This window comes from Myotis daubentonii, chromosome 2 (genome assembly GCF_963259705.1).
Source record: "Myotis daubentonii chromosome 2, mMyoDau2.1, whole genome shotgun sequence".
Taxonomy (NCBI): Eukaryota; Metazoa; Chordata; class Mammalia; order Chiroptera; family Vespertilionidae; genus Myotis; species Myotis daubentonii.
The window spans coordinates 2,633,571-2,646,233 of NC_081841.1; the positions used below are offsets into that span (position 1 = coordinate 2,633,571).

General features: G+C 62.0%; 1 protein-coding gene across 3 annotated transcripts in view; it reads right to left on the reverse strand.

Annotated features, from left to right (window-relative positions):
* Window positions 1-2,172: 2,172 nt before the first annotated feature.
* The window catches only part of ARHGAP8 (Rho GTPase activating protein 8), a 38,984-nt gene continuing 28,493 nt past the window's right edge, over window positions 2,173-12,663 (reverse strand). Inside the window, exons 7-11 of one of the 3 annotated variants that reach the window (XM_059681406.1) lie at window positions 9,541-9,614; window positions 5,989-6,066; window positions 5,194-5,322; window positions 3,461-3,564; window positions 2,173-2,878 (exon numbers count right to left, since the gene is read on the reverse strand). In XM_059681406.1, the coding sequence (XP_059537389.1) occupies window positions 2,564-2,878; window positions 3,461-3,564; window positions 5,194-5,322; window positions 5,989-6,066; window positions 9,541-9,614 (700 nt within the window). In that variant the 3' untranslated portion in view covers window positions 2,173-2,563. The remainder of the gene's footprint in view (window positions 2,879-3,460; window positions 3,565-5,193; window positions 5,323-5,988; window positions 6,067-9,540; window positions 9,615-12,663) is intronic. The other 2 variants (XM_059681405.1, XM_059681404.1) reach the window with 2 other exon arrangements.

Consider the following 12,663-nt stretch of genomic DNA (forward strand, 5'->3'; position numbering starts at 1 on the left):
TGAGGGGCCAGCGCTGAGGTTGGAGAGCGAAGACTGCAGTGTGGCGCGTGAGCCCGGACTGTGCCTCGTCCTCATCCCCCAGCCCCGTGTTCCAGCAGAGCCCACTCCCACCGCGAGGGCAGGGGTCTGGGCGCTGGTGCCATCCCAGCGCCTGACCAGGACGGGAACCCCCTCCAAAGACGCACCCTCACTGCCCCCTCCTCCTCCCTGGGACAGCTCTGCCATGAAAGGGACCCAGAGTGGGCAGACATCTGCCTCCTGCAGCTCCGCCCGCCCAGCCAGCACCCGGGGGTCCTGTGCCGTGTGCGGACAGCCCTGGGGTGGGGCGGCCGCCCTCCAGCACCTCTCCCAGCCCCATCTGCCCCGGGCCCTGCTGGGGCCCGTCCTAGCTCCCTGGCCCTTGGGGATGGAAGCCCTCGGGGGTGGAGGGTGCAGGCTGTCGGACGGTCATCCTCTCTGTGGCCTCTGCTCACATGACCGTGGTGACGGGACTCCACTCCCCAGAGGGCTGTGCCGCTGGGACACTGTCGTAGTGTGTGTGTGTGGGGGGGGGGGGGGAGGGCGGCGTGACTAGGCACCACAGACCCCAACAGAAATATGTTCTGGAGGCCGGAGGCCGAGGTCCAGGTGCCCGCAGGGCTGCTCCTCCTGAGGCCGGGACAGACGGTTGGCGACCAGCCCCTGGTGACCGTGGTCCTTTGCTTAGACAGCGATTCTTCCCTGGCGTTCTCACCCACGGCCCTCCGTGCCATTCGCTGGTAACCTCCCGCGTGCCCTGCCACCTCCCGCATGCCATGCAATCTCCCGCGTGCCCTGCCACCTCCCACATGCCATGCAATCTCCCGCGTGCCCTGCCATCTCCCGCGTGCCCTGCCACCTCCCACATGCCATGCAATCTCCCGCGTGCCCTGCCATCTCCCGCGTGCCCTGCCATCTCCCAGTGCCCTGCGATCTCCGCGTGCCCTGCCACCTCCCACATGCCATGCAATCTCCCGCGTGCCCTGCCATCTCCCAGTGTCCTGCGATCTCCGCGTGCCCTGCCACCTCCCGCGTGCCCTGCCATCTCCCGCGTGCCCTGCCATCTCCAACGTGCCCTGGCCTAGACGCATCACCCGCCTCTGCCTCCCTCTGCACACAGCGTGCTTCCTGGGCGCCTGTGTGTCCAAATGTCCCTTTTCATAAGGACACGGCGTAACGGATAAGGGTCCACCCAATGACCTCACTTAAACGTAGTCATCCTACTTCCAGGTGAGGCCACATGCACAACCAGAGGGTTAGGGCTTCAGCAGTAACACGGCGCCCACCTTCTTTTGCTGAGGTGCTGGGGAAATGGTGTTTCGATGCCGCGGAGGCTGACGAGGCCTCCCCACGCTGAAGCCACGAGCCCACTTATCCTGCCAGAGGGAGACCATGGTCACAGCAGCCACCGGAGTGTCGCGGCCCCCTCCCAGCATCAGGGCATGTGAGGCGTTTCTCACGATTGCGCCGCACCGTGAACCTTTCTGCATGATTCATGAGGCCTGATGTAAGGCCGTTATTCCGGGGCTCACAGTGGTGAGCGCGTGAGGGAGCCGTCATTTCTATCTCAGATTTTTTCCTGCAACAGGACCCCGAGGCCGCTTCTGGGATGCGCTGAGCAGGGTGAATACAAGATGCCCTTCTGGGGGCAGGCGCCGAGGCCAGCGGCTCCTCCAGGGGCCGAGGCGGGGACTGGGGGCTTTTCTCGGCTCGGACTGCGACCCTCTTGGGGACCCCACTCAGGCCTGGTCTGGGCTCCCTGTGCCAGGTGGTCAGAGCTGCAAGTGTGTGTTTGCAAATAGAATAAAGAGCCCTGGCCGGTCTGAATCAGTGGATAGAGTGTTGGCCTGCGGACAGAAGGGTCCTGGGTTCGATTCCCGGTCAAGGGCACGTACCTCGGTGGCAGGCTCCTCCCCAGTGGGGCCCTGGTCAGGGTGCGTGCAGGAGGCGACCAGTTGATGTGTTTCTCTCACACCGATGTTTCTCCAGCAGCTCAACAGGGTCCATGACCTTGTAACAGGATGGCCAGGACCACGGGGCCAGAACACATCGCCCGCTTTATCACCCAATTCTCCACAGCCTCCCCCACTTTGCCAAATAACTCTGCAGAGCCCTCCCACTGCGGTCCCGGCCTTGGCCATGAGACTGGCGTGGGCCAATGGTGTGCGAGCACGTGTGACAGCAGCCAGAGCAAGGAGGTGCTTGCCCGTCTGCCTCCTGTGGAACGCCCCGTGCAGCCGCTAAAGCCCCCACCAGACCAGCACTGCTCAGCTGACCCACCGACAGAGGCCCCACAGCTGGTTTCAGGTGGCGGCTTTGTTACGCGGCATTGCAGCAGCAGCAGCTGCCAGATACAAGGCCTCGCCCAACAAATGCCCATCTTCAGACAGGCCACGGGAGTTATGGTTCTGACAGACCTGTCACCACGTCTCTGCCCACAGCTGAGGGATGTGGGCCAGGGCTGAGGGACCAGGACCAGGCCTTGCCACGGGAGGTCATTTAATGGCGAGTTTACAAAACACATGCGTGCACAGATGGGCAGAGGTCAGCGGGACACTTCCAGCACCAGCGGCATCTCCGGGCGGCTGCCAGGGGCCGGAGGCCTGGTGGGCGTGGCGAGGCCTCCGGCGAAGGGGTCGCCCTGCTCCCCTGCCCCGGCCGGGCCGGCACCCGGCTCCCCGCGGGCGTCCTGGGTGCTGAAGATCTTCCCGTAGTACTCGATCAGCAGCTCGGTGAACAGGTTCAGGGGCACCAGGGCGCCCAGGGAGGACGCCCCCTGGGACGGCCAGATCAAATTCAGCCCGAAGACGCAGGCCAGGTTGGAGCTGGTCATCTTGTTAAAAATGCTCTCCCGGGACACCTGCAGGGCATGAGACGGGTGACCCGTGGGTCCCGTGCAGGGAACACACTGGATTGGGAGCCAGGGCTGTGACCTTGTGCTGCCACCTCCCTGCTCTGGGCCTCAGTTTCCCCATCTGTAAGGGGAAGGGATCGGCCTTGGTGCCTGAGGGCCCCTCTGGCTCTGACCTTCTACAGTCTCCTCTGGGACCCCTCAGCCTCCCTCAGAACCCTCTTCTACCCAGTGGTGGGGCCTCTAGCACAGCGGGCATGGGCAGGGCCCCTGGCTTCACCCAGCAGACGGCCTGGGACACAGCCCCTCCCTCCAGGCTCCCTCCCCAATGCCCCCCCCTGCGGACAGGAGACGACGTGGGAGCAGAGGCCCCAGGAAGGAAGGCCAAGGGCAACAGCGAGGGCAGCGGTGAGCCTGGGCGGCCCGGCCGGCAGCGCAGGGCTGCTCAGTGGAGTCACTGCCCGCCAGGCCTTGGGTGAAGCCCTCTGGAGCTAGGGGGTGGCATTCCTAGGCCGAGGGAGGGCGACCCCAGACCTGGTCTGCGGCTGACATGGAGGCCAGGCCCCGCCGGCAGCCCTGCCCGGCGCTCACCTCGTGCAGGAAGCCCATGAGGTAGCTGAGGACCGCGTAGTTGTGGTCCGGCAGGCCCCCCAGGATCTGGCGGCAGCGGGTCACGCGCAGGCTGCTCTCCACACCTGCCACGGCACGGGGGGCGGGGGTCCCTCCTGAGTCCCCCCGAGGGAGGGCCCAGGCGCAGGGGACAGTGCCTCGATGGCCTGGAGCGCCTACTCCCGGCCGAGCAGCTGTTCTCAGCAAACCCTCTCTCCCCCAGCTCCGTCCCTGCTTGAGCGCCTGGCTACTGCCTCCCAGAAAGCCGCTCGCTTGACAAATGGGAAGTCAGGCCGGGCGCTGGAAAACGGCAGCCCGAGGGCCTGGGGGCCAAATGGCAGACTTTTATCAATAAAGCTTTATTGGCACAGCCACACCCGTTCATTTGCATATTGTCTAGGGCAGGGGTCCTCAAACTTTTTAAACAGGGGGCCAGTTCACTGTCCCTCAGACCGTTGGAGGGCCGGACTATAGTTTAAAAAAAACTATGAACCAATTCCTATGCACACGGCACGTATCTTATTTTGAAGTAAAAAAACAGAACGGGAACAAATACAATATTTGTATCTGCACGTGGCCCGCGGCCGGAGTTTGAGGACCCCTGGTCTAGGGCTGCTTTGCAGAGCTGAGTCTGGCCCCCAAAGCCTGAGGTGTTTACATCTGGCTCTTTACAGAAAAGGTGGCTGACCCGCTCGAGACCAGCTCACCTGCTCACGGTTCTCAGTGGCTCAGGACCCACACCCACCCGGGGTGGAGCTGTCCCAGGTTCTGAGACCCCAGTTCCTCTTAACTGCACCCCCACCGAGCTCTGTAAGCTGCAGGTCAAAACTCACGCATCAGCAAGCATTCCCCAGGCTCCCGCTGCAGAAGCACACGCACACACCCGCATACACACACACATGCACACACTCACACATGCACACACACACATGCACACACACACATTCTCCCACACACTGCCTTCCACATACACACACACTCCCTTCTACACATACACACATGCACAGATACTCACATGCACTTGCACACAGACACATTCATGCACACACACTCATATGCACTCAGATATAAGCACTCACACGCAGACACACACAATCCTTTACACACGCGAACACTCCCTTACACACTTACACTCACACACTCGCACACCCCAGTCCTCGGCGTGCTGACCTCCCGCCACGCCCTGGGCAGGGTTACCACCAACACGTGCTTTACACGCACAGCTGCTGCTGCAGGACACCCCACCCGCCCCCCGCACACACACACACACACAGTGATCGTCCTTTCCTTTCCTGGAAACAAGCCATTTTGGACGAGGGACACGGGCACAGAGCCTGTGAAATGAGTATTTCCGTGGAGCCAGCGAGCCGGGGCTCGCCTGTCCTGGAACTCGGCTCTCCAGCTCACCCCGTCTTTCTAGGAACGATGGCCCCGGAGGGGGTCCCGGAGCAGGCCCACCTCCAGCTCGCACCGCGGCCCCTTCAGAGAGCCCTCCCAGCCACAGCAGGGGCCCGCCCGCGGGCTGTCACACGCCAGGGCACGGAGCACCCCCTGTGAGCCTGGAACCACGCCGGGCTCGCCCGTGGCCACCCTGCCGCTCAGCCCCGCTGCGCCGGACCAGCCGCCCCCATGGCCGCGGTGCCCGCTGAGGCTGGGGGTCCCGGTGGGGTGGCTCCCCTCCCGGCCCTCGGCGGGCACCCCGGGGCGGCACGTACCGGTGATCCCGAGGACCTGCTCGTAGGCCGTGGCGGTCAGCAGCGGCTGGGGCAGCTCCCGCAGGAAGGTCTTCAGGACGGCGGCGGCCACGTGCACGTCCCCGTAGTCCTCGAAGTTCACGGGCTTCCCTGGACAGGGCGGAGTCTGAGCTCTGCCTCTGGGCCGGGATTCCTGCTCCCAGCCGGGCTCTGAGGCAAAGCGGCTCTAAACCTCCGCGGGCAAGAGCCTGGCGCCGGGGCGACATGACTGGGGGACGACTCTGTCCTCCGGAAATGGGGGTGCTGTCACCCCCCGCCTCTGCTTCTCCAGGGCGCCTGGCCGAGGCTGGGGCGTTACTGTCTCTGGGGCGTGGCTTGGTCCGCCTGGGATGGGGGCGCTGTGAGGTCGGGGCCCAGGCTCTCGTGCCCTGTGCCCGGCACAGGGCTGAGCAGGGCGGGCCCAAAGCGCCCAACGCCAGGCCCATCGCTTACGGAGCGACTGTGTGACCATGGAAATGATGGGGTGCCCGGAGTAGAGGGACCCTCCCTGTAAGCGAGCTCACTGCTTCCCCAGCGTCACGCGGCAGCTGTGGGAGCCTCCGCGACACAGTCTCTGGCCTGCAACACCCTCCCCTGCCCCCCGGCCCCAGGGAGAGACCCTGAGGAGGGCGGCGTTGGAGGGACCGCCTGCCCGGGAGGCCGGCCATAGGACGCCCCGGCAGCCGCCCCGGCCTGGGCTGTCCTGGGGGCGGGGGACAGCACGTGGCCTGGGGTATCGGGCTGAGGCCCAGGCGAGGGGTCCTGGGAGCCGCTCACCTTGGTTGTAGAGCCGCTGGACCTCGCGGACGGTCTGGACGCTGGCCGACCTCCGGAACAGGCCCTCGGTGCGGAGCCCTGCGGGACAGCCTCCTGCATCCCGTCCCGCTCCCCGGGTCCCCGACGCCCCGCCCGCCCAGCACCGCCTCCTGGCCTCCTGCGGCTGCCGGGGGACCCCCTCCAGGCTGGTTCCCCCCACCATCTACTGCCCCGCCTTCACTCGTTCCTCTCAACTCCAATGTTTCCGTATTCCCACCGATTCCCCACCCGCGTGCCCAGGAGGGAGACGGGAAAGGGCCTGGCACTGAAGTCAGGCCTGGCCTCCGCGCTCGGCCGCCGTGGCTGCAGAAGGGATGCGGGGAGCATACCCGCCAGGCACCCGGGAGCCTCCGCGCTCTGCTCCCCTTTCTTCCCATGAGTGTCTAGCATGCAGCCACTCGCTGCATGTGATTTAAATTAAAATTTAATTAAAATGAAATCCTAGCCGAACCGGTTTGACTCAGTGGATAGAGCATCGGCCTTCGGACTGAAGGGTCCCAGGTTCGATTCTGGTCCAGGGCATGTACCTTGGTTGCGGGCACGTCCCCAGTGGGGGGCGTGCAGGAGGCAGCTGATCGATCTCTCTCATGGATGTTTCTGGCTCTCTATCACTCTCCCTTCTTCTCTGTAAAAAACCAATAAAATATTTAAAAAATAAAATAAAATAAAATGAAATGAAATCCTATATAAAAGGTTAATATGCAAATCAATCAAACAGAGAAATGACCGGTCGCTACGACACACACTGACCACCAGGGGCCAGACGCTCAACGCAGGAGCTGCCCCCTGGTGATCAGAACGCTCCCACAGGGGGAGCGCCGCTCAGCCAGCAGCTGGGCTCACAGCTGGCGAGTGCAGTGGCAGTGGCAGTGGCAGGAGCCTCTCCCGCCTATGAGGCAGCGCTACGGACCCCTCAGGGGATGTCCGCCTGCCTGCTTAGGCCCGCTCCCCGAGAGGGTGCAGGCTGGGCTGAGGGGTGCCCTGCCCCCCAGTGCACTGGGCCTCTAGTAAAATATAAGACTCCAGTCGCCCAGCACATGAGCCACATATGAAGGACCCTTCTACTGCCCAGGTAGGTGGTGATTCCCACTTAGGATCTCACAGATGAGACCCTCATGCCTCCCCGCCTCAGGCTGCCTCCATTCTGAAGCTGAGGGAGAGGTTCAACATGGATGTCCGACTCTGACCAGCGCCTGTGGGCACCCTTCCCGGTCCCTGTCAGCCAGGAGAGCTTCCCACGCGTCGGTACCACGGACCTGGCCGGTCTGGCCACGCTGCCCTCGCCCTCTCCCCCCGCCCCACTGCTGCTCTAACCCTCTCTCCAGCCTCCAGCCGGCCCCATGGGCCTCCTGGCCTCAGCCACTGCTATTCCCTCCGCCTGGGGGGCTATTTCCTCTCTGTTTTTGGCCGAGTGACTGTAAGAGGCAGAATTCTCGGACGCCCCCAGATTCCTGGGCCCAAGCACTCAGTCCAACACTGGCCACAGTGCTGCATGGAGGGACTTTGTAGATGGAACTCAGGTCCAAGGCAGTTGACCTTGAAATAGGGGGACGAGCTTGGGTGGGTCTGAACTAATCAGGCGGGCGTTTAAAAAGGGACCAGGCTCCTCCTGGCAAAAGGAGTGTGGATTCTGGGGACAGGGACGCCGTGCGTGGCCAGGTCTCCGCTGGTGGGGGGGCCACACAGCAAGGCAAGCGAGACGGGAAGAGGCCCGTGGCAGGCGGGCGGCCAGGAAGCAGGCTCCTCAGAAGTTCAACCGCAAAGAACAGGATTTGGCTGCGACCTGAGTGCGTGTGGACGTGGAGGCTGCCACGGAGCCCAGAGGGAAGGCGCACGCCCACACCTTGGATTCAGCTTTGTGAGTCCTGAGCAGGGAGCGGCCCCGTGTGCCTGGACTTCTGAGCTCAGAAACTGAGATAAAATAACACCTTCAAGCCCTGGCCGGTGTGCTCAGTGGATAGAGCGCCAGCCTGCGGACTGAAGGGTCCCGGGTTGGATTCTGGTCAAGGGCACATGCCCAGGTTGTGGGCTCGACCCCCAGTAGGGGGCGTGCAGGAGGCAGTCGATCAATGATTCTCTCTCATCATTGATGCTTCTATCTATCTCTCTCCCTCTCCCGTCCTCTTTGAAATCAATAAAAATATATTTTAAAAAATAACCCAGCCCTGACTGGTTTGGCTCAGTGGATAGAGCGTCGGCCTGCAGACTGAAAGGTCCTGGGTTCGATTCCAGTCAGGGGCATGTACCTTGGTTGCAGGCACATCCCCATTAGGGGGTGTGCAGGAGGCAGCTGATCAATGTTTCTCTCTCATCGATGTTTCTAACTCTCTATTCCTCTCCCTTCCTCTCTGTAAAAAAAATCAATAAAATATATTTAAAAAAAAAAACCCATTCATGCTGTCTCACGCCACATAATTCATGGTGGTTTGAGACACAGCAGGGAAGCCAGAGCAGGGACTCCAGTGTGAGAGCTCAGGCCCCTGATCTCCGACCAGCTCATCCCCGCTGGTGACACCCGGGTCGTCGCGGTGACAGCTTTACGGAGGGAAGGCAAGGCAGAGATCAGCCACCCTGAGCCCAAAAGGCGGGACCCTGTGTTGCGGTCACCGTGGTAACCAAGTGCCTGGGGCGCCAAGGAGGACGCGCTCAATCCACATGTTCTCGCAGCAAGTAGCTACTGAGCCCGACGGTGGGCTGGGCTCATGTGTGGGGTTTTTGTTTGTTTTTAATGAATGAAGGAGCAGCTGCATGAAAGAAAAAGACACCCGTCACAGTTTCTGACTTGGGTCTTCACGCGCTAGCTTTCGCCCCCTCCTGAAACGCACAACCGAAAGGATCGTAGGAGAAATGGCGTCTAGCCAGAGTGGAGACAGCTCCAATGGCACGCAGGTCCTCCAGCCACGGAGGTGCTGTCTGTGTGACTGAATGCACAGTTCCTGGGGCACGTGCGTGAGCACGCGCGCACACACACGCACACACACACACACACAGACACACGCGCACACGCAGCACCTGTCCCAGCCCCTGCCAGCGGCCACCACCCCTCCTGTCCCTCCTGTTAGGATCAAAGCAGCCTCCACACACCTTCCCTGCGGCTCTGGGCCAGGCCTCCGGGGTCTGGGAGGAGCCACAGGGCTCAGCCCTCCAAGCCCCCGAGCGCCCAGCGGGGTCTGCACACCTGGCTCACCTGTCAGGTCAGAGGAGTCCCTGCTCTGGAGGCCCCTCACCAAGCCCGAGAACCGGGCCCTGCTGCTGACCCATTGCACAGATGAGGAAACAGAGGCCCAAGGCCACACGGCTAGGACACCGTGGAGCCAGGACTCAGGCCCAGACAGTCCGGGTCCAGAGCCCACAGGGGGAGCCATGTGCCTGAGCCCGTCCCACCCGGGGCACCCGCCCTGCGCGGGCTCCCACTCCTCCAATTCCCCGGCCCGGGGCGCTCGGGACCGGAGCGGGCCTCCCGGGGAGGGCACCCCCAGCCCTCACGGCCCTGGCGGAGCCCCCACCACTCACCTTTCTCCCGCAGGTACGTCACTGTGAGCCGCAGCACCGGGGGGATGAGCTCGCCTTGGTTTTTGTCTCTGAGGCTGAGGGAGAGAAGAGACAGCAACAGCGTCACCTGGGCTCGATGGGGGATCGCCCCACCTGCGGGGAAGCAGGACCCAGGGCCCCGCCGAGGGGGACGCAGCCTCGGCCTCAGGAAGCCGGTGGCCTGGTGGCCGAGTGGCAGGAATGATACAACCGGAAGCACGGTGTCGGGCGCCACCTGAGACGCACCTGACGCAGGGGAGGCCTGGGGTGGCCAAGGTTCACCTGGGGCAACTTCCGAGTTGGGTTTTGAGGGATGAGTAGGAGCCCCAGAGGGTAAAAGAGGGAGGGGCATTCCAGAGGAGGGAAGCACAGGGGGAAGGCCCAGAGGCGAGGAGACGTGGCCCTGAGGGCAGAAGCGGGGACCCAGGTGGGTGCTGATCAATCAAAAACGTCCGCGAAGAAAACCCGGATGTGGCCTCAGAGGCCTGTTCACACTCGGCCTCTGGCTGCGCTAATCTGACACCGATTCACATAAAGAACCTTTAAAGCGCCATGTACAACATACATGAAAGGCCCTCCCAGACGGACACGGACACGGACACACACACAGACACGGACATGGACACAGACACACAGACACACGGACACGGACACACACGGACACGGACACAGACACAGACACACGGACACACACGGACATGGACACGGACACGGACACACACACGGACACGGACACACACACGGACACGGACACACAAATAGACACACAGACACGAACACGGACACACACAGACACGAACACAGGCCCAGACACGGACACACATGGACACACAGACACAGACACAGACACAGACATAGACATGGACACAGACACACACAGACATGGACACAGGCACAGACAGACACACTGACACAAACACAGACACACACAGACAGACAGACAAGACACTCTCCCCCACAGCTCATTTGGCAGAATCAGGATCTGAAGCCAGAGAGAGAGGAAGACATCGATTGGTTGCCTCCCACATGTGCTGAGAATCCAGCCTGCAACTGAGGAATGTGCCCTTGGCAAGGAATCGAACTCGTGACCCTTTGGTCTGCGGGCAGACACTCTAACCACTGAGCAGCCAGCTATGTTGAGTTTGTGATTTTTTAAAAACAGGAGGAACAGGGAGGGAGGGAGGGTCACCTGAAATTACAGTGATAACAGGGAGGGTGGCACCCAGGCTGCTCCCACCCTCTGAGCTGGTCCTTCATCTCACACCCCCTCCCACCCTCTGAAGCGGGAAGGATGGTGCAGCTCGCATCACGATCGGCGAAGGTCTCGGCCACAAGCCAGCCGGAGGGCCTGGGTGCCGCCAGAACCGGGCAGCGCCCATGACCATCACAGAAAGCACCCAGCCGTGAGGACCTACTGTGCGCCTGGCACGCTACTAAGCCCACTGGCTTCATCGCAGCGCCTCATGCTTACGGAGGACAAAGCAGACTCGAGAGGCTAGCTGATCCCTCTGCGGCCACACAGCCTAGGCTTCCAGTCACAGCAGACTCCCAGGCCCCTGTCCCTGGAGCAGCCCCAGGCTTGTGCCCTGAGGTGGGGGTCTGGGTGCAGTGGGGGTGCTGGGAGGTGGCCCAGGCCCTGGAATGCTGTGACTCACCTCTGCTCAGCTGCCCCCCACTTTGGGAGGCAAATGGGCAAAGAGAAACAGGTTTGCTTCATCGGCGAGACCAGGCCCCCAAACTCTAACGGGTGGGGCTTCTGGCAAGTGAGGCCGGCACGTGGCCTGAGCCGGAGCCTCAGGAGGCCTGTTCCCCCCTCTTCCCCCCACGCAGCTTCCCAGGTGGCATCTCACGCTCTCTGCACAGCCACCGGGTGCCGGAGACCAAAGACGCGTGTCCCCCGCCCGCAGCCACCCTTCACCTCTCCCCTTGCAGAAGCGTGCCCTGCTCAGCGCGGCCTTCCGCTCTGCGAGAGAGGCAGAGGCCCAGGAGCCACGCGGTCCCGCTCGCCAACGCACAGAGCACCCCCGGGTCCGTCACCACCCGTCACTGACACAACAGGGCGGAGCAGGCACAGCGGAAACTACCAAACAACCTGGACGTTTGAAAAGGTCCCAATAAATGGAACGACCGCCTGTGTTCACGGACTCAAATCGCAATATTGCTAAGATGGCAAAACCCCAAACTGACCCGGAGGCAGCACCATCCCCACTGGGAGCCCCGCGGCCTGCGCTGCAGACTGACAAGCAGGTTCTAAAATTAACATGGAAACTCGAGGCCCCAGAATAGCCGGAATGGTCCCGAAAAAGAACGAAGTGGAGCACTCGCACTTCCGATTTCTAAACCTACTAAACGCCTCAGTGATAAAGATAGTGCGGCACCGGCATCGAGAGCTACAGGGCGGGCTTGAGAGTCCAGAAATAGACCCTCAAGTTATGGCCGACGAGTTTTCTTTTGTTTTTAATCCTCACCCAAGGATATGCTTAAAAAAAAATTAGAGAGAGAGAAAGAGACATCAATGTGAGAGAGAAACATCAATTGGTTGCCTCCTGTATGGAACCCACAACCTATGTATGTGCCCTGACCGGGAATCGAACCCACGACCCTTCAGTGCGCGCAGGATGATGCTCCAACCAACTGAGCCACCCCGGCCAGGGTTGGCCAATGGGAGAAAAAATAGTCTTTTCAACAAGTGGTTCTTGTTTGTGTGGAGTCATCAGGGAAGGCTTCCTGGAGGAGGGGACTCTGAAGAGGAAGAAGAGCAGGCGAAGTGCTAGGGAGCAGGAACGGGCTCATATAGTCTGACACCCTGTTGTTAAGCCCCCGTGGCCCTGGAGGGTGAGGGGGGCAGGGGTTCAATTCCAATTACAGAGAAGAAACTGGCATTGCTAGCTCGACTTCCCAAAGCTGGAAAGTGCCAGAACTGGGATGTGGCCTCCCCTCCCCCATCCCCAGGGGGCCCCTCCCTCTTCCCAGTGGCCCACCCTGGCCCAGACAGGGCTGCACTAAACACACATGTGCGTTTCCATGCGCCCTCTTCAGGCACAGCGAGCCAGCAAGGACCTCCTGAATCTGACTGCCCCGCAACATACGGACTCAATTAGCGTG